This window comes from Mirounga leonina, unplaced genomic scaffold (genome assembly GCF_011800145.1).
Source record: "Mirounga leonina isolate KUSES-001 unplaced genomic scaffold, KU_Mleo_1.0 Mir_82, whole genome shotgun sequence".
NCBI classification, from domain to species: domain Eukaryota; kingdom Metazoa; phylum Chordata; class Mammalia; order Carnivora; family Phocidae; genus Mirounga; species Mirounga leonina.
This window is the reverse complement of record NW_023270825.1, coordinates 35,951,878-35,971,089: the sequence shown is the minus strand read 5'-3', so window position 1 is coordinate 35,971,089 and position 19,212 is coordinate 35,951,878. Positions and strand designations below refer to the sequence as shown.

Genomic DNA, 19,212 nt, shown 5'->3' with positions numbered 1-19,212 from the left:
AGCTGAGAACATTTGTAGCTTTATCAATCATCCAGCTGCACAGGCTCACTTGAACAGCATTTTCATTTTGGTTAGAAGCATTATCAACTCAGTATGGTAACACTGTTAAATCAGGCAGGCTCTGATTCAGCTTAATTCCAAGGATAAGACAAAGTAATTATTAATTAACAAACAGTTTATTTGGTAGGTAAAATCTTTAACAACAGTGATCCATGGGAGAGATAACAAAGGAGTTTTGGATGATAAACAGAGTGGGGAAGACGGAATTGAAAGGTTTTGTTTTGTTTTGTTTTGTTGTTTTTTTGCAACTTCTAAGATTTTATTAACATGAGTTTTTAAAAACAAGCATCCATACCAGTGTGGGGGTGAGGATGGGAGAAGAGGAGAGAGCAGGACAGGGCAGGGGAAGGAATTCTCCTCATTGGCATTACAGCTCCAGGTTCATCCCATCCTAGATTTCATAGTTCCCCCAGAGACATGTTGTCTTTAAAAATCGTGTACCACTTCTTCAGGATGATCTTCTTCCAATGGGTGCCATTTTGGGCTGCAATCAGCTTCTTAAGGTCCTCCATTTTCCCATCAATGTTGCACTTGATGGGGACCTCACTCCATAGCTGGTCGTTACAAACAACCTCGATCAGGAAATGCCTGGAACCCCGCCAACGTCACAACCTCTTCACTCAAGGCCCGAAAGATTTTTGAAGTCTGGCTCTAGCATTAACTGTTGGATGATTTTTATTCTTTGCATAAAATGGTCTGTTGGATATGATTGATTGTATCTGTTGGGCTCAGGTTTATTTTTAGTTGTCTCCCTTCCAATACCTTATTATAAAGAATTTCTAATATACAGGAAAGGCAAAGGCTTTTACAGTGAATACCCATAATATTCTGAAGACACAGATTCTACCACTAATGTTTTGCTCTACTTGCTTGATCGGGTATCTGTACATTTATCCATTCTTCTATTCATTCCCTAATACATTTTATATTTTTATATACTTGGTTAGGCTTATTTTGATAAAGTCATCATCTGTGGGAAAAGTCAAGTTTTTCAGCCCTCACCATGCTAAGAGTGGCAAACACATACATGAAGCAATAGAGTTGCACAGCAAGAATTAACTCTTACTGGAAGCATTCTTTAAGAGTCAAAGTGGGGGTTGGGGCGCCTGGGTGGCTCAGTTGGTTGGGCGACTGCCTTCAGCTCAGGTCATGATCCCAGGGTCCTGGGATCGAGCCCCGCATCGGGCTCCCTGTTTGGCGGGAAGCCTGCTTCTCCCTCTCCCACTCCCCCTGCTTGTGTTCCCTCTCTCGCTGTGTCTCTCTCTGTCAAATAAATAAATAAAATCTTAAAAAAAAAAAAAAAGTCAAAGTGGGGGTTGAGAGAGAAATGTGTGGAAAAGTAAGTGCTTGGGAAAATAATTCAACATAATAGACAACCTCATCCAAACATTCTTTTTGATATACTTTTTTTTAGTTTCACTTTGCAAGCTCTGCAAGCTCAGTTATTGTTTCCAGTGAATGGCAACATTTATGGAGCAGAAAGGAACTAAGTTAAATAAAAAGTTATAAAGAAAATCCTTGCAGGTTGAAGTGAACAATAAAATGCACAAAAAGGCCTAAGATGTCAGTTTGTGTCAACTTTCCTTCCTCTAAAAGCAAGTTATGGGTTCTCATTGGGTAGCTTTCCTTTTCCCCACCAGAGTAGAATCCACAGTGCTAGCTCGTTGGGAGTCCTTCCAGCAACGTGGATAGGTCACAGGGCAAAATCTTGATTATGATTCAAAAAAGAAGGCGTAGTCACTTTGTTCCTCAGGAACTACGGAAACACTCACTAGAAAACTGCTTCTGTTGAAGGGCGGTTTTCATTTGTTGTTGCTCTCTGGCAATGCATGTTTACTAGAAATGCAGACTTGCAGAGTCACTAATGAGCATTTATCCCTTTTACTTATAGTTCACTTCTTTAACTGAGATGGATATGATATAATCTCCGTTGAGTCAAAGGATGGCATCAAGTCCTGTGCCTCCCACCGAGGATGAACAGGTTTCCTTGGGCATCGATGATCGCCATATTTCACTGCAAGGTAACTGAGATTGGGTGGGGGTAACACCCATAGTAACTGTGGGAACCTTACCCTCATCTTTCCATCTGCTGCTTTCTGTCTCTCTTTTTGGTTTTCCAATTGTAGAACCTTTCAGTATATGTAAATGTCTTTATTGCTACCTCAGCTCTCTAAGAAAGTAAGAAATACCTGGAAGGAATTTGGTATCACAGTTTCTCACTCTGAGTGTATGTATTTTATTTGTAGTGAAGACAGTTGACCATGGTTTGCTTGGAATTGTTTGCACTTATTTTGCATCTTTTTGCTTAGCCTCTTTTAAATGTACATCCTTATTTTGCACAAAAAGAAAAGAATAGTAGTATGATCATAAGTGAATGACCTTTCAATCCTGTGAATCCTGTGTGCATTTATGCAGACTCAGCACTGTCTGTATTTATTTTTTTTTTTTTTAGTGCTTCTTGTGGAGTTTAACAATATTTGTTTTGTACTTTGAAAATTCATTAGATTTTTCACCTTTATTGATAAAGCCAATTTTGAAGTTGAGTAAAGTTAGCTAGTATAGAAGAAATAAGGCCATGGTAAGCCTTTGAAAATATTTATGAGACTGTATTTTAAAGTAATCTTTAAGATTATGTACAGTTTTTGTTATTTATTTATTTGAGAGAGAGAGAAAAAGAGAGCAGGGGAGGAGCAGAGGAAGAAGGACAAGCAGACCTCATGCTGAGTGCAGAGCCTGACATGGGGCTCAATCCCAGGACCCTGAGATCATGACCTGGGCTGAAATTAAGAGTTGAATGCTTAACTGACTAAGCCACCCAGGTGCCCCAAGATTATGTACAGTTTTATACAACATTTTAGAATGGGGGCGCCTGGGTGGCTCAGTCGTTAAGCAGCTGCCTTTAGCTCAGGTCATGGTCCCAGGGTCCTGGGATCGAGCCCCACATCGGGCTCCCTGCTCCGCGGGAAGCCTGCTTCTCCCTCTCCCACCCCGCCTCCTCCCCGCTTGTATACCCTCTCTCGCTGTCTCTCTCTTTCTGTCAAATAAATAAATAAAATTAAAAAAAAAAAAACCAAAATATTTTAGAATGTTACTTAGAAGCCATAGATTTTGAGTCATTTATTTTTATTTATTTTTCACTTTATTTTTTATTGAGGTGTAATTGACACACAACATCTTTATTAGTTTCAGGTATACAACGTAATGATTTAATATTTGTATATACTGTGAAATGATCGCCACAGTAAGTCCGGTTAATATCCATTACCATGCATAATTATAGATTTTGTTTTCTTATGATGAGAACTTTTTAGATAAGCAATTTTCAAATACACTATACAGTGTTACTAACTACAGTTTCCATGCTGTCCATTCCTTGTATTTGTGTCATCCATGACAAAGATCCCAAAATGACTTTCTTTTCTGATACTTTCTTTTGAATTAAAAGTATGTTTTGGATGGTTAGCTTCTTGACTTTGGGGTCAAGAGCTATTGCAATAGGCTACACCTACATGTATCGGGCTTTTAAAAATAAATATCATGTAATTTGTATAGACTAAGAAACATGTAATATGTTGAAGTGTAGTACTTGAGGTAAGAATTTTAAAAATTTTCAGTAAGTATATTTTTTAGAGTGTCATATAATATCCATAAGTAACTGGAATTAAATTTTCACTTAACTGGGTGGGGAGATGGGTAAACTAGGCGAAGGGGATTATGGAGGGCACTTGTGATGAGCACTGGGTGATGCACGGAAGTGCTGAGTCTCTGTATTGTACACCTGAAACTAAGACAACACTGTATGTTAACTCTACTGGAACTGAAAATAAAATAAAATTACATTAAAATCTTTTCATTTAACTGTGGGAAAAAGAAGCCCTGATGTTCTTGTTTTTCTCTGAAGTTTTGGTTGCATGTGAGTAATAACTCACATGACCTAAAACATATCAGGAAGAGGTGCATCAATAAATAGTAAGGTAAAGCTAATCTCTATTGCTGGCTCTGGCACTTACTAGTTCTTTGAACTTGGGCAAAAGACTCTCTGTTTTGAGTCACAGTTTCCTCATATTTCAAATATGGGTGGTAATGCCTATGTTGTACCTATGTTTTGAAGATGAACAATAATAATAATGCGTAGTGCATGCAAAGGGCCTAGGTCAGTACCTGACACAGAGCAGGAGTTTAATAAATGCATTGTAACTTCTTTTTATATATTTACAGTCAAAATCTTTGTCCCAAAAGGTTTCTTGTCTAGGAGCACACAGCTAGAGTAGAAACTGCTTAGTGTATAGAAAAAAAATTGTCAACCAGAGTCTGGTTTTACTGCTTTTTTGTTTTGACAATTCTGTTCAGTGGTTTCCTATCACATGTGGGATAGTCTAGACTTCTTGGTGTGGTTCACAGGGTGGTGCTCCTTTTTCTCTGTCCTCATCTCCCACCTCACGCCCATTATCACCCTGTGGTCTAGCTGTAGAGCTGCTCAAGGGCCCATAGTCCCCCTGCCTGTGTGCTTTGGTTCGGGCTATCCCCCTGCAGTCTCCCCTGTGTCCTCCTCCCCCTGGAAGAAGTCCAGCTTGCCTATCCCTCATCCATCCCTTACGCATCCCAAAGTCAGCCAGACTCAGCCTCCTCCTGAGCCCTGCTCTCTCTTTGGCTGAGATTCACACTCCCGTCTGTCCTCCCAAAGTCCTTATTTTAGCACTTACAGTATTATAAGTTTATATTGTAGTATTATGGTATTATAATTATAGTTATATTTCATAATGTTCTCTTCCCCACTGCAGTGCACTCCAAGACTTTTATGTCACAGGCTCTAGCTTACATAGCACTCTTAAGCACATGATCTCATTCAATCCTCAGATAGATGTTTTTATCTTGGAGGTACGGAGAATGAAGCCATGGCTCAGGAAGATGGAATCAATCTCCCAGGGTCACACAGCTAGTGATCAGCAGAGCTGGGGTTTGACCTGGAGGATAGTTTTCTTTCCACTGCACCATCCCCCTCACATGTCAACACATAGAGACACATTTGAAGAACAATTTGAAAAAGGAATTTCCCTAACACTCTCTTTGGAAATTCTACTTAAATCTTAATCCATGGGATGGATGGGCATCTTCAAGTAACATTAATGATCTCAGGTTTGTAAGTAGCTTAAAACAATTAGCAAGTTACTGAGAAATGAGTGGTTTCTTATATATAGCATGTTTGAATTATACTAGGTTAGTACAATCTGCTTTCCAGGAAGAGATGAATATGGACTGCATGGCAATGGGAACGTGATGTACATGCACTGCCGATGTGAATGATTTTTCTTTATGACCCATTTAGGGGAACATGGTGCTGGACGCATCACTCTGTGGGGGGAGGGGTAGAAAGCCAATACTCTAATGTGGTCAGATTTACACCAGGTGAGTGCTGCTCACATTAGCCAGGTACACTCAGGGATGTCAAACATGACTATAGAATGATGGCTTAACTGTGAAATGAATAGACTTCTCAAGGTTAAGTTCTATATTATTATTAGCAGATTTATAATTCTTTCAGCCTGAGTTGAAGAAAGAAGGAAAGAAAGAAAGGAAGAAAGAGTGAGGAAGGAAGGGAGGGAGGGAGGGAGGGAAGAAGGAACTTATATATATTTCTGAAGGTAACTTTGGTTTCATACCAGGATTATTAGCTATTTGGACAAAAAATTGATAGGTGATATTATGTAACTTAGCTACTCCTGAATGGCAGGCTGTTGGCAATAGTCTTAAAAGCATTTGGCTTTGTACGCTATGTTATCAGACCTGTATTTCACAAAATTCACATGTGCTTAATGATCCTTGGAGTAATATGAGAAAAGAGATTTTATGTAATATGAGAGGCTCAGGGTCACCGCTAGTAAGGAAGTTTTTTCCTTCTAATTTCAGAACATTTTTTTTTAGAGACAGAGCCCTATTTAACTTATAACGCCTACCTTATTTTAGCCAAACATATCTAAGATAAGACAATTATGCCATACCCTGACTTGGAATAATATAGTCAAGAAAAAGTTAGGACGTCTACATTGAAATGTAGTGAGTCATCGTTGATATGCTATGAAAACAGATTTCCATGTTTGCAGGACTTACAATGAATCAGGCCCAGGAAATCAGGCAGTGCTTTGCTGAGATTCATAGAGCAGGACAACAAACAAGCAATTTCATGTATCTTTTTGTTCATCTTTTGTGTGATCTTTGAGAAAATGTCCTTATGAAGGGGATAAAGGGATTTTTGAAGGCCCTTATTGTAGGGAGATATTTATGTTCTCAGTCTAGTAAGGAGCATAGCGTTGAAATGATTGGATTGTTGGAAAAGGAAAGAAATGGCATTGGTGAATTTGAGCAGCTTAATGTAAAAATGGAATTTATCTTAGTTTAGTGCATTTTGTACTACTACAGATGGTCCACATTTTATTTTATTTTATTTATTTATTTATTTATTTAAAGATTTTATTTATTTATTTGACAGAGAGAGAGATAGCGAGAGAGGGAACACAAGCAGGGGGAGTGGGTGAGGGAGAAGCAGGCCTCCCGCGGAGCAGGGAGCCCGATGTGGGACTCGATCCCAGGACCCTGGGATCATGACCTGAGCCGAAGGCAGACGCTTAACGACTGAGCCACCCAGGCGCCCAGATGGTCCACATTTTAAATAAAATGATATATGAAAGTTCAGGCTATGAAAATAATAAACATAATTTTATTATGTTTAATAATTTAAAAATTATTTGCCTTACCAAAGAGTCCATTATAGAATTTCTTTAAATCTTTCCATTGGCTTTGTTATCTGGCAAAATAACAGGTGCTTTCTTTCCTTTTTATCCTAAGAAAATAGTAAAGACATGTTTTGTATGAAATACCTGTGCCGAGCAAAGGTGTGTTGAGGGAACAATTCTTCAGAGTATTGGATATGATTGTGGAAGCAGTAACGGGTAAAGTTGGATGAGTATCACAGAATTTTCAAGTTGGAAGGGACTTTCTTTGCCATTCAATTTAATTTGAGACCAAACTAGGAATTTCTTCAGTAATATTTCTGCGACTAAGATCCCTGAGGGAGCTGAATTCAAATTCAAGAAGTTTGGGGATTTTTGCCTTTAGGCAGTGGGTAGCTTCTGGGTCGTGAGAGTGAGAATATGGTTGGAGGTTAGGAGGTCAGTCTGGCTTTGGGGGTATAAGGAGACTTGAAGTGGGCCAGAGAGTGCAGTTGGAGAAACCAGTTGGAAAGGTTTGCAAACATCTGGGTGTTGGGTAACATTTGCCTGGATTAGAGGTAAGCGGTGAATCTGAAAGTAGGGACAAATGTGAAAACTGTCAGGGTGGAGGACTCAGCGGGGTTCTGAAACTACTGAATAGGGATCCTAGTAGAGAGGCTCCGAGGTCTAGAAGCTGAGCTGCTTGGGGTGATAACAATACAGCTCTCAACGTCCACGTTATTAACTCTTTCTGTTTAGTGTTTCTCACTAAGTATTTAGTAGCATCAAATAGGAAGGCCATGGGATATTATTTTCTCTCGATGTGCTTAAGGTAAATTGTTGTAGCTAAAATACACCGCTTACAAGGAAACTCTTGAGAACTTCACGTCATGCAAAGAGTGAAAGCACGACACAGGTAGAGGACCCATTTAAGAGTCAAATGAGTAATGAGTGAAGTTGCGGACTAGGCTGACTCACCCTGTGCAATTGTAAACAGCAGCGACGGCATTCTTGAACTGTTTTGGACACTTTTTTTTAAAATTTTTATTTGACAGAGAGACACAGTGAGAGAGGGAACACAAGCAGGGGGAGTGGGAGAGGGAGAAGCAGGGTTCCCCCTGAGCAGGGAGCCCGATGTGGGGCTCGATCCCAAAACCTAGGATCATGACCTGAGCCGAAGGCAGACCCTTAACGGCTGAGCCACCCAGGCGCCCCAGACACTGTCTTTATATATTTCAGATTTCAGTTATTTCTTTAGAACATGTGAATAGAGTACTTTGTTGGCCACAAAAGGGTATGATAAATTTATGTAACAAGAGCAAAGTGCTTTTAGCAATGAGGTAGGCCAGTGCTTTAGAAAAATAGCATTTGAGGGCGCCTGGGTGGCTCAGTTGGTTAAGCGTCTGCCTTCGGCTCGGGTCATGATCCTGGAGTCCTGGGGTTGAGTCCCGCATCGGGCTCCCTGCTCTGTGGGGAGCCCGCTTCTCCTTCTCCTCCCCACTTGTGCTCTCTATCTCACTATCTCTGTCTCTCTCAAATAAATAAAATGTAAAAAAAAAAATTAAAAAAAAAAAGAAAAATAGCATTTGAATATAGAACGTTATCATTAATTAGACAAAGAACTAGGGAGGAGTGTGTATCAATTACGTTTGCCACCGCACGAGGAGTTAACTTTCATGCAGTCCTGCCAAAATGCTGATGGATGGTTAACCGTCTGCGGGCAACTGTATAAAATCACCTTCAGCCCAGTTCCTGTGTCATTTCAAACAATGCTCATATGTTTGATTTAGTGTTATCGTCCAGATGATATATTTTAAAAGATTAAAAAACCCTCTATGCCTTCTGGATAGACATTACTTGGTAGGGCTTGATAGTGAAACACGGGTCCTTTAGGTTATTACTCCACTGAAATTTATTCATTATTTACTGAGTATCCATCTAAAGGAGGCTTTCAATTTATGTGATATTTTTAGACATTATTCATGTTCAGTGGGCTAGATAATAAACATAATAATGTGATGTAATGTTTAATTTTATTCAGTTGCTCAGTAAACACTGAGCGCCAACCACGTGTGGTAGGCTTGTTGTTAAGGGGACAAAAATGTGAATAGATTGAGCACCTTCGAGAAGTGTGTGGTGGCAGCTGGGCTTCCGCTTGTTGATATCATGTGAAAGTAGGAAAATGAGCTGGGATGCAGGTTTAATCATTCTTTTTAAAAAATTTTTTTAAAGATTTTATTTGTTTATTTGACAGAGACAGCGAGAGAGGGAACACAAGCAGGGGGAGTGGGAGAGGGAGAAGCAGGCTCTCCATTGAGCAAGGAGCCTGATGTGGGGCTCAATCCCAGGACCCCGGGATCATGACCTGAGCCAAAGGCAGACGCTTACCTACTGAGCTACCCAGGCACCCCAGATTTAATCATTCGTATGTAACAAGGTCCTTCTTGCTCCTAATTTTGGATCCAACATAAAATTTAACCAAAATATGACTGAATATGCTGTCTGGAGTATCTTTTCACATTTCAGGTGTAGGGAGGTGAAGAATGAATGTGTTTTCTATATAATATCATCAGCAAGGTGAGTTATCTATCCCTCTCACTGTAAAAATCAAACATTTTCTTTTTTTTTTTTTTAAAGATTTTATTTATTTATTTGAGAGAGACAATGAGATAGAGAGAGCACGAGAGGGGATAGGGTCAGAGGGAGAAGCAGACTCCCCGCCGAGCAGGGAGCCCGATGCGGGACTCGATCTCAGGACTCCAGGATTACGACCTGGGCCGAAGGCAGTCGCTTAACCAACTGAGCCACCCAGGCGCCCCAAAATCAAACATTTTCTTAAGAACTTCCCTGGAGTTAGTTGTCTTCTTGCTGAACCTCTTATGATTATTTTTTTATCCTAGAGTTTCTGCTCATCCTTGGACATCACTTGCTTTAATAAGCCCTCTGAGTTCCTCCAAGTGTGTATGAGGTGCCCTGCGTAGGATACTCCTGCATCTTTATTGCCAGTGACGTTTCTGACATATTTTAGGCTTTTGGTAAACAACTGTGTAATGAATAAATGAGTGGTCATTTCCAATATAAAAAAAATATAAAACACCCTGAATTAGAAGAAGGGTTCAGTGTTCAGGAAAACCAGTGAGAGAGGATGGAAACATGGATCTCTTTAGACATGAGGCAGTGAGGTGTGTTTATGGTGTTTGCAGGCTCAGTGGTGGTTAACTATTGTGTTTCTGAAATTCTGTTTACTTTATGGCGGTGAGTGAATGAAACCATGTAAAATCTGAGAAAGAGGAATGGGATTAATAAAAGGCTTCTGGGTAGAATTTCTACCCTTTTACAGCCAGATCCCCAATGTGGAATTTTGATGGAAATGATGAATGAAGAGTAAGGTAAGAACATGTACTATCAGGCAGTATTTCTGCTTCCCTAATCAGTTCATACTGCTTAGTTATTAGGAATGAAAGCAAATCATCTCTGGGGTCTTTTTTAGGGATTAGGTGATTGTTATACCCAGAGAAAATAATCAAATCATGGTTCTTCCCCGACTATCAGTGCTGTACTGTCCCAACACAAAAGCTTCCAGAAAGTTCCTGATATCATAGTAGCTGATGATGTCCTTTGCTGTGTTTTCTTGGAAGATTACTTGCCTTGATATTGTAAAGCTTTATAATCTTAAAATGTTCCAATTAGGCGAAGAATAAGATAGCTCTGCAAGCAGTAGTATTTGCACTGTATAGTCTCTTTAAGAGAGAAAATAAATTTTTTTTCTTAGGTTGTATATATATACAGTTTTGGCTTCTGGGAACTTTGGTTTTGTTTTTGCCAAGAGTGTGGGGATAAGCTTACTTTATTCTGGGTCAGTTACATTTTGAAAACTAGGGCAAGATAAATCCAGGGTCATTTAGAGTCCTGTTAAAGTAGGTTAACAAAGATCTCATTCATTCCTTATAGAAATCAGAATCCTTTTTAATTAGCCCCATGGGAGATACAAGAGTTTTCTAAGCTTTTGTGTGCATGTGTGTGTTTCAGGAGGGAGTAGAATTATTCAGAGCTTGAAGTAGTATATTAGGAAAAATAAAATTTGAAATAATTTCTCCTTGAAAATGGGAAAGTAAGAAGTCAATATAAGATATTAATTTATAACCATTTGATGGGGTTAGTGTGTGATTTTACACTCTAAAAATTAGAGGTTATTCTAAATGTGCGTCTTCAAGAGATTACCTCCCCCATCTGATTTCAGCATTGATGATTACAATTTTCTCTGATGGCTGTGTTTTTCTAAAACATTCAGGGGAATTTTGATAAAAGGTAACTGCATCTGTTGTTCTCAATATATGTATGAGAACTGAAGGTTACTACCACCAGGTATTTTTAGAATCATTTAAAAATAGTACATAAAAGGATAGGAATGATTTATCAGAGAAATGAAATGTTCGAAGTTCTAAATGTGTGTTTTTTTGGAGGAGAGACGTGCGATTCTGGGTCAATGATCTCTCCTAGTCATTGACAGTCTGTGCGGTGATGCATGTTGAATGAGCATAGAGAGAAAATGGCGGAAGAATGGCCCGCACGCTTGCTCTCTGCCCCCAGGCTGGAGCAGCACTCACTGGTCATGCCTTGGTCTTTTCCGTCTTTGTTGCTCAGGATCTACCAATTGCATCAGCAGCTAAATGTTTTAAGATGAAAGGCACCTAGCTCAAATCAGAACACAAACAGCCTTTATCAAATTTGAATAACATTTAAGATCTTTCCAAAACATAGTCATTGTTGGCCCTGTCTTCAGTTAAGCAGGATTATTAATAGTGAGGACTAGTTCTGCTGTGTGTCTGTCTGCCTCAGTCTGAATGCTTACATGGAGAACTTCTAGCATGGTTTGATGTCTTCAAAACAAAATGTTTCAAAAGTATACGTGGATCCACACTTAGCAATTCGTCTCACAGTTATGGTTTTTCTGAGTACAGGTGACCCTGTTCATTGATACTTGCATGCAGTGTGTGTTTCCTGAGACCCTACACTGTATCAGGCACTATTTTGGATTAAGAGAATACTGAGGTGAACAACTTCAACAAGCTTCATATGCCCACGGTGCTTGTATTTCAGTTATTAGCGAGACAAAGAATAAATAATGAAGAAAAATATCAGCCCATGAAAAGTGCTATGGAGAGGATTAAAAATGGGTTTATGTGATGATTTCCTGCTTTCTTTAGATCAGGTGGTCAGTGAAGGTCTTTGAGGAGGAGACATTTAAGGAATGATTATAACACAAAGGAGCTGCCAAGCAAAGAACAAGGGAAGAGCATTTCAGGCTGAGGCAGCACTAAAGGAAAAGCCCAAAGGTAGAAACAAGCTTGGTGAATTCAGGGAGCCTGGCGTGGCTGGAATGTGGTGGGCAGGAGATGGTACTGGACAGCAAGGCAAGGCAGAGCTGGATCAGGCAGGGGTTCATCAGCGCTTAGGGAAGGTGCGTGAGGACGGTTTTAGTTAGGGGAGTAACATGATCTGATTTACATTTTCCAAAATATTACTCTGGCTGCTGGGTGGAGAGGGGATTATCTGAGAGGTGGGAGGGGAAGCAGCAAAGCCCTTTGGGATGCTTTTGTTGTCCAGGTGAACTATCAGAGTAGGTTGGATAGTAGTAGGGTGATAGGAATGGGATAAAGAATCATAGTTTTTTTTTTTTTTTTTTAAGGATACTTGTGAATGTTGGGATGTATGGAGTGAGTAGTAAGAGAGATCAAGGATAACTTCTAAATTTTGCTTTGAGCAATTGAGTAGTTGGTTATGTAATTTATTGCAATGAGGAAGACTGATCGACAAGTTTTGGGGAGATCAAGAGGTTTTTTTTGCCATGACAGATATGAGACGCTCATTTGATACCCAAATGTACATGTCAAGTAGACAGTTAGATGTGAGGATCCAGAGTTCTAGGGAGGGGTATAGATTTGGGAGCCATCAGTATGTGGCTGGTATATTTGCAATTAAAACCATGGCCTGGAAGAGATCACCCTTGGAGTGTGTAGCTAGAGCAGACCTTTTGGATCTTTCAGTGTTTATTTTTTTTTTTTAAGATTTTATTTATGTATTTGCTAGAGAGAGAGCACAAGCAGGGGAGGAGTAGGTAGAGGGAGAAACAGGCTTCCCGCTGAGCAAGGAGCCTGATGTGGGACTCGATCCCAGGACTCTGGGATCATGATCTGAGCCGAAGGCAGATGTTTAACCAACTAAGCCACCCAGGCATCCTGGATCTTTCAGTGTTTAGAGGTAAAGCGGAAGAGGAAGAAAAGCAAGGGACACCGAGAAGGAGTAGCTAAGGCCAAAGAAGGCAAACTAGGTCAGTGTAATGGCATGGAAACTTCTAGATGAAGATATTTCCAGAAGGGGGGAGGGGTGCCTGGTGGCTCAGTAGGTTAAGTGTCTGCCTTTGGCTGAGGTCATGATCTCAGGGTCCTGGGATCGAGCCCTATGTCAGGCTCCTTTCTCACTGGGGAGTCTGCTTGTCCCTCTCCCTCTGCCCCTCTCCCCGCTCTTGCTCTCTCACTATCTCTCAAATAAATAAATAAAATCTTAAAAAAAAAAAAAAAAGAGAAGGGGGTAATGTCAACTGTATTGAAGAGAAATGGCCAGTGGATTGGACTCATAGAGTTAGTTGGTGGCTTTAACAGGGTTAGTCACGACTCAGGTGGTGGAGACAGAGCCTGATTGGAGTGGGTGGAGGAGAGACTAGAGGTGAGGAAGTAGAAACAATGACTTAGTCAACACCTTGAAGAAATTTTGCTGCGAAGGGTAGCGGAGATAGCGTCCTTGTTGAAGCAAGACGTAGGAATTTTTTAAGGTAAGAGATACTACTCCATTATTTGTTTTTCTAAGTATAGGTTAATTTATCCTTAGATCCCAGTTCATTTATTTGTTCTTTCATTATTTGACAAGTGCTATTGAACGCCTATGGTGTACAAGACACTGTACTGAATACATGGGATGACACATGGAATGTGCTGTCCTACAATGTACCTTCTGAGTACAGGGAGACAGCAAGTGCATAGACTAATACAGGATGATATGGGTGTACTGCAGGAGAGAGAAGACATGGTACTCTGGGAGTACAGAGTAGGGGCACCCACCAGTCTTGGGGGGCAGGGAAGGCTTCCCGTAAGGAAGTGATTTCTAAGTTTAGACCTAAAGTATGTTAGCACATGAACAGGATAGAGATGAGGAGAGCACTCCAGGCAGTGGTGGCAGCATGGCACATTCAAGGAAATGGATGCTCAGTGAGACCGAGGATTACAGTTTGAAGGAAAATGTAAGAGATGAGGCTGTAAAAGGTCATGGGAATATATAGGGGTTTGAGTTGTTTCCGAAGACCAAGGAGAAGTGATAGAAGGGTTGTGAGTGGAGACATATTCAGAACTGGTTTTAGAAATCACCAGGCTGCAGTGTGGGGTGTGGTCTTATGGGAGTGAATGTGGAGACAGAATGACCTGTTGAAGTCTGTCATGGCGGTTCAGCTGAGAGCTAATGGTGTCCTGATATAGGAGGTGCTTGTGAGGATGGAGAGAGATAGGTATCAAGAGATATCTAATCGGTACAATTTTCAGGGTTTTAAATTCTTAAATTTTATTTTTAGTTTTAGTGAAGTAATCATTAGGCCTTTTTGATTGGGTATGGGAGAGGGAGGTGAGGGAAATATTAAAGATGATTCATGTTTATTCTTAGGCAGAAGAGTGGATGATGGAACCATTCACTGAAAAAAAAAATGTAGGAGAACACCATTAGTGGGCGAGGGAGTTGGTTAGAGATGACGAACTCCCTTCTGGCAATGTTGAGTTTGAAGTGTCTATGGAATAACTAAGTGGGGATATCCACGAAGCTCAAGAGAAGCAGATACCTGGGCTGATGAGAAAGATTTGGAAGTCATTAGTATATAAATAGTAATTTGTTCCTATGGAGTAGATGAAACTATCTAGAAAAAGAGAACATTACAGAGATAGAAAAGGAAAACAAGCTTATAACAGAATCTGGGAAGGGGCGTCACTAGAAGTAGGAAGAAAACCAGGTGAGTGTGATATCATGGAAACCAAAGAAGGAGAATGTTTCAAGAAGGAGAGAGTAGTAAACAGCATCAGAAGTTTCAAGAGATCCAGTATGTTCTGAGAAGTACCCATGGGGTTAAGCAGTGGTAGCCTTGCTGAGAATTAGATGGAGTGGTTGGGATCAAAGCTAGTTTTCTTTTAATGAGTTTAGAAGTGAGTGGTAGGTAAGGAGGTGAATGAAGACAACCAGTGTAGACAATACTTTCAAGAAATTTGGGTTTAATGTAGGGGAGAGAGATAGGGTGGTAAGCTGGAGGGGCCATGGATCCAATATTTCAGCTGAGTTTTAATTATGACGAAAAGAACATGGATTTTGGTATCAGACACATCTGGATTTGAATCTCCTCTACTGGATGTAAGATCTAGAGCATAGTATATAGGACACAGGGCACTTTCAATAAGTGTTTATTGAATGAGTGATTAAAAATCCTTCATCTTCTGGGAGCTACAGTTTTCTCATTCGCAAAATGCCTACCCGACCTCTTCATTGGACGGCTTTAATGAAATGATGTCATTATTCCTTACCCTGAATTCCTACTTACTCCTAGACACAAGTTGGTTCAGCAAGCCTTCTGAGCCCCTTTAAGTGTGTCTTAGGATACCCATATATTATCATAGATTTATATTGTTACATTATATGAATATCTCAGAGTTTATGATTTCCTCACTATTTTTGCTAAGCCTTTCCTGTTCCCTTGTGTTGTCTCAAGAATAAGTCACACATGTAAATCAGTCCAGTTACAGAGATGTTTCTCAAAGTGAGCTGTGTGATTCCCTTGAATCAGAGACTCTGGGAGTTGGGACCTAGAACTCTGAACTCAAACAATGACCCTGAGTAGTTTGCTGGCATTCAAAAGTGTAAGAATCCTAGATTTGTAATCACAGCACAGATCACTTCAATGTGGTCTGGTTCTTTTGTGCTCAGAAGTCAGGGCTCAGGCTCACACATGATTTTCAAAAGAAAAGCACTCAGTTTTATATAGTAGATGAAAGGTAGTAAGGAGTAAGAAATATGTGTTGAAAGAAATGGAGTCATTTCTTTGATTTATTCATTCCACAAATATTTATCTAGCAACTCAGATGAGTTAGAAGAGGGTGAGAAAGAGGAGAGCAAATAGCACCCCAAATTCTAGGCATTTTATCTGTATTGTGGGCTCATTTGCATGTGCTAGAAATACAAGGTGTTCTTACGTAGAGAGCCAGGAGCTATGTTTCAGGGAGGCTGGAAACAAAAGCTTCAGTGTGAGAATCTCAGGTGTTGCACAGGGTGTGGTTCGCTCATGTGGCGACACGAAGAGGCTGGATTGCGCACACTGAGGCCCAAAGTAGAAATCATTTGTTGTATGTCACATATTTCCCCAATAAATTCAGTATTTAAACCTCTACATTGGGCGGGGCGCCTGGGTGGTTCAGTCAGTTAAGCGGCTGCCCTTGGCTCAGGTCATGATCCCAGGGTCCTGGGATCGAGCCCCGCATCGGGCTCCCTGCTCAGCGGAGAGTCTGCTTCTCCCTCCCCTCTGCCTGCCATTCGGTCTACTTGTGCTTTCTCTATCTCTCTGCCAAGTAAATAAATAAAATCTTAAAAAAAAAAAAAAATCTTTAAATCTCTACATTGGGGAAATATAGCCACGAAACCTCACTCCCTTCTCCTGCAGCCATTTAACTATTCATTCAACAAACATTTTCTGAATTCCTACCACATGTGGTAGATGCTGCAGGCAAAATGAGAAGCAAAATCAGACCCAGGCTCTCATGGAGCCAGTAGGCTAATGAGAAGGCACATGTTAATCAAATAATCTCACAGATATTCTCTCATATTTTTTGGGAACAGCTTTATTGAGATAAACCATCAAAGTGGAAGGGGGAAGAAGGTTAGATCTACTGGTTAAAGCGGGGAATGGATTGAAGGGAGCAGAGCAGATCTGGCTGGCCATGGGAGGAACAGGCCGTGGCTGATGGCAGATGGGGCAGGAGAGCAAGGGGAGCCTAGTGGTATAGGAAGAAGAGGATACCAAAGCTACACGGGAGCAAATTTGGCCTGATTTGTAGTAGGCTGTACTTGGGGATGATGAAGGATGGTGGTGTTAAATCTCTGAGGTGGAAACTCTGGTGAGGACAGGTGAGGGGAGAGGGAGGGAAGAAGGGAGGGTGTGATTTTAGTCCTGGAATGCTGAGTCTGATGGGGGGGTGCTGTTTTTTCTGTAGTGCCAGCACAGATTCTCCAGGGGAGAATATTGACATAAAAGAGTGTTGAGGGGGCACCTGGGTGGCTCAGTGGGTTAAGCGTCTGACTCCTGTTTTCAGCTCAGGTCATAATCTCATGGGTGGAGGGATTGGAGCCCTGTGTTGGGCTCCGCGCTCAGTGGGGAGTCTGCCTGAGATTCTGCCCCTCCCTCCATTCTCTCTCTCTCTCTCTCTCAAATAAATAAATCTTTTTTTTTTTTTAAGATTTTTTATTTATTTGCGAGAGAGAGAATGAGAGACAGAGAGCATGAGAGGGGGGAGGGTCAGAGGGAGAAGCAGACTCCCCGCCGAGCAGGGAGCCCGATGTGGGACTCGATCCCGGGACTCCAGGATCATGACCTGAGCCGAAGGCAGTCGCTTAACCAACTGAGCCACCCAGGCGCCCTCAAATAAATAAATCTTAAAAAAAAAAAGTGTTCAGATTGAGATATGGTTGCATGCTGTGCTTATGAGTTTTGTTAGTCAGGAGTTACCTTCTAAATTCAGCTCTTCTCATTCAATAAGCAAGATCTCAGTCTTGGTACTATTTATTTTTCGTTCTTGCTGGCTTGTTTGTTTGCTTATGGTTGGTTGCAAGGAAATGTGTAGTAAATTGTCCCCCTGCTTTTCTTGTTAGTTAATAGTTTCCCCTTTTGTAGTTCAGTGACACACCTTTTCCTGTTTATTCTTCAAATATTTTAGGCTTTTCTTATTTTGATTGTGCATGCCTGTGTGCTTTTATTCCCTTTGTTTCTTCATTTATTTCTGTTTATTATCATCTCCATGAGAAACAATAGAAGAGGTGGCCTTATTATTTTTAGTTCCCTTTCTATTCGGTAACAGCTTGATTAAGATTCTTTGAGACAGCTGTTGGGACACATGGCTAAAACATGTTGCATTATTTTTCGAATTTAGTTATCCTTACCATTTCTTTTTTTTTTTTTTTTTAAGATTTTTAAAATTTATTTGACAGAGAGAGACACAGCGAGAGAGGGAACACAAGCAGGGGGAGTGGGAGAGAGAGAAGCAGGCTTCCCGCTGAGCAGGGAGCCCGAGGCGGGACTTGATCCCAGGACCCTGGGACCATGACCTGAGCCGAAGGTAGACGCTTAACGACTGAGCCACCCAGGAGCCCTATCCTTACCATTTCTGTCCCAGCAGACAGTGAGTTGGCAGTGTTGTTTTAAGGAATGGCAACAAGGTCTCACTATAGTACCTGCCCTTTTGTTCAAGGCAATTTATTCACCAAAGAAAGAAATCATCCAGGGGTTAGGATAAGACATAGGCCTAGTAACTGTTGTCAGTAAATTCTTCTTCTCCATACAGTAAGACAGTTTGATCCTCCATACTCTTAATACTAAGTCTTTCAGTCAGCAAATATTTATTGAGTACTTCTTATCTACAGGGTACTGTGCTAAGGGGAAGCAAAACCACAAAAGCATAAATGTTTAAGGTTCATACATTGAGTAGGAGAGAAACCACACGCCCTTACGTGACTATAGTATATGAGCAGCAAATGGTAATTATCATAAGATAGAAGTAGGCTGTTGGGCCATACATACAGCTATCCTTTAATAAAAATACAAATAGAGGGGCGCCTGGCTGGCTCAGTCGGTAGAGCACGTGACTCTTTATCTCAGGGTTGTAAGTTCGAGCCCCACGTTGGGTGTAGAAATTACTTAAAAATAAAATCTTTAAAAAAAAAATACAGATAAAATAGGAGTCAACATACTATTTTACAACTTCCTTTTTTTCAATTAAGAATATATCCATATCAGCACATAAGAACACAAATGTTCTTTTTATTGGCCAGATATTTTCTTCTTACTTTCTGGTAATTTGGAAGGGTTATGATCTCCTTTTAAAATATTTCTTATAGCTTAGCAGATGCTTTTTAACTTTAGTATAACTAAATCTTGAATTATCAACTTAAAAAATGAAGCTATGATGTATATTCATTTAAATTACATATACATACATTCATTCCACAAATACTGGCTGAGTGCCTCCTACTTGTGAGATAGTATTCTGAAAGCTAGTGACCCAGTGACCAACCCAAACAAATCCTTGCCCTTTTAGAATTTATGTTCTTTATATTTAATCTGTCTAGAAGGATGCACAGGAAACTGTTAATT

The 19,212-nt window shown here is 40.5% G+C and overlaps 2 protein-coding genes across 8 annotated transcripts in view; one reads left to right on the top strand and one right to left on the bottom strand.

The window, feature by feature from the left end:
• The window catches only part of SYNE2 (spectrin repeat containing nuclear envelope protein 2), a 325,741-nt gene that overhangs the window by 54,103 nt on the left and 252,426 nt on the right, over positions 1-19,212 (top strand). For all 7 annotated transcript variants that reach the window (XM_034992810.1, XM_034992812.1, XM_034992813.1 and 4 more), the window contains exon 2: positions 1,952-2,081. In XM_034992810.1, the coding sequence (XP_034848701.1) occupies positions 2,003-2,081 (79 nt within the window). In that variant the 5' untranslated portion in view covers positions 1,952-2,002. The remainder of the gene's footprint in view (positions 1-1,951; positions 2,082-19,212) is intronic.
• On the bottom strand, positions 428-958 carry LOC118002522 (ubiquitin-like protein 5). The gene is given in 3 exon segments (XM_034993030.1): positions 428-463; positions 465-648; positions 927-958. Coding segments are annotated over 3 exon segments (252 nt in total).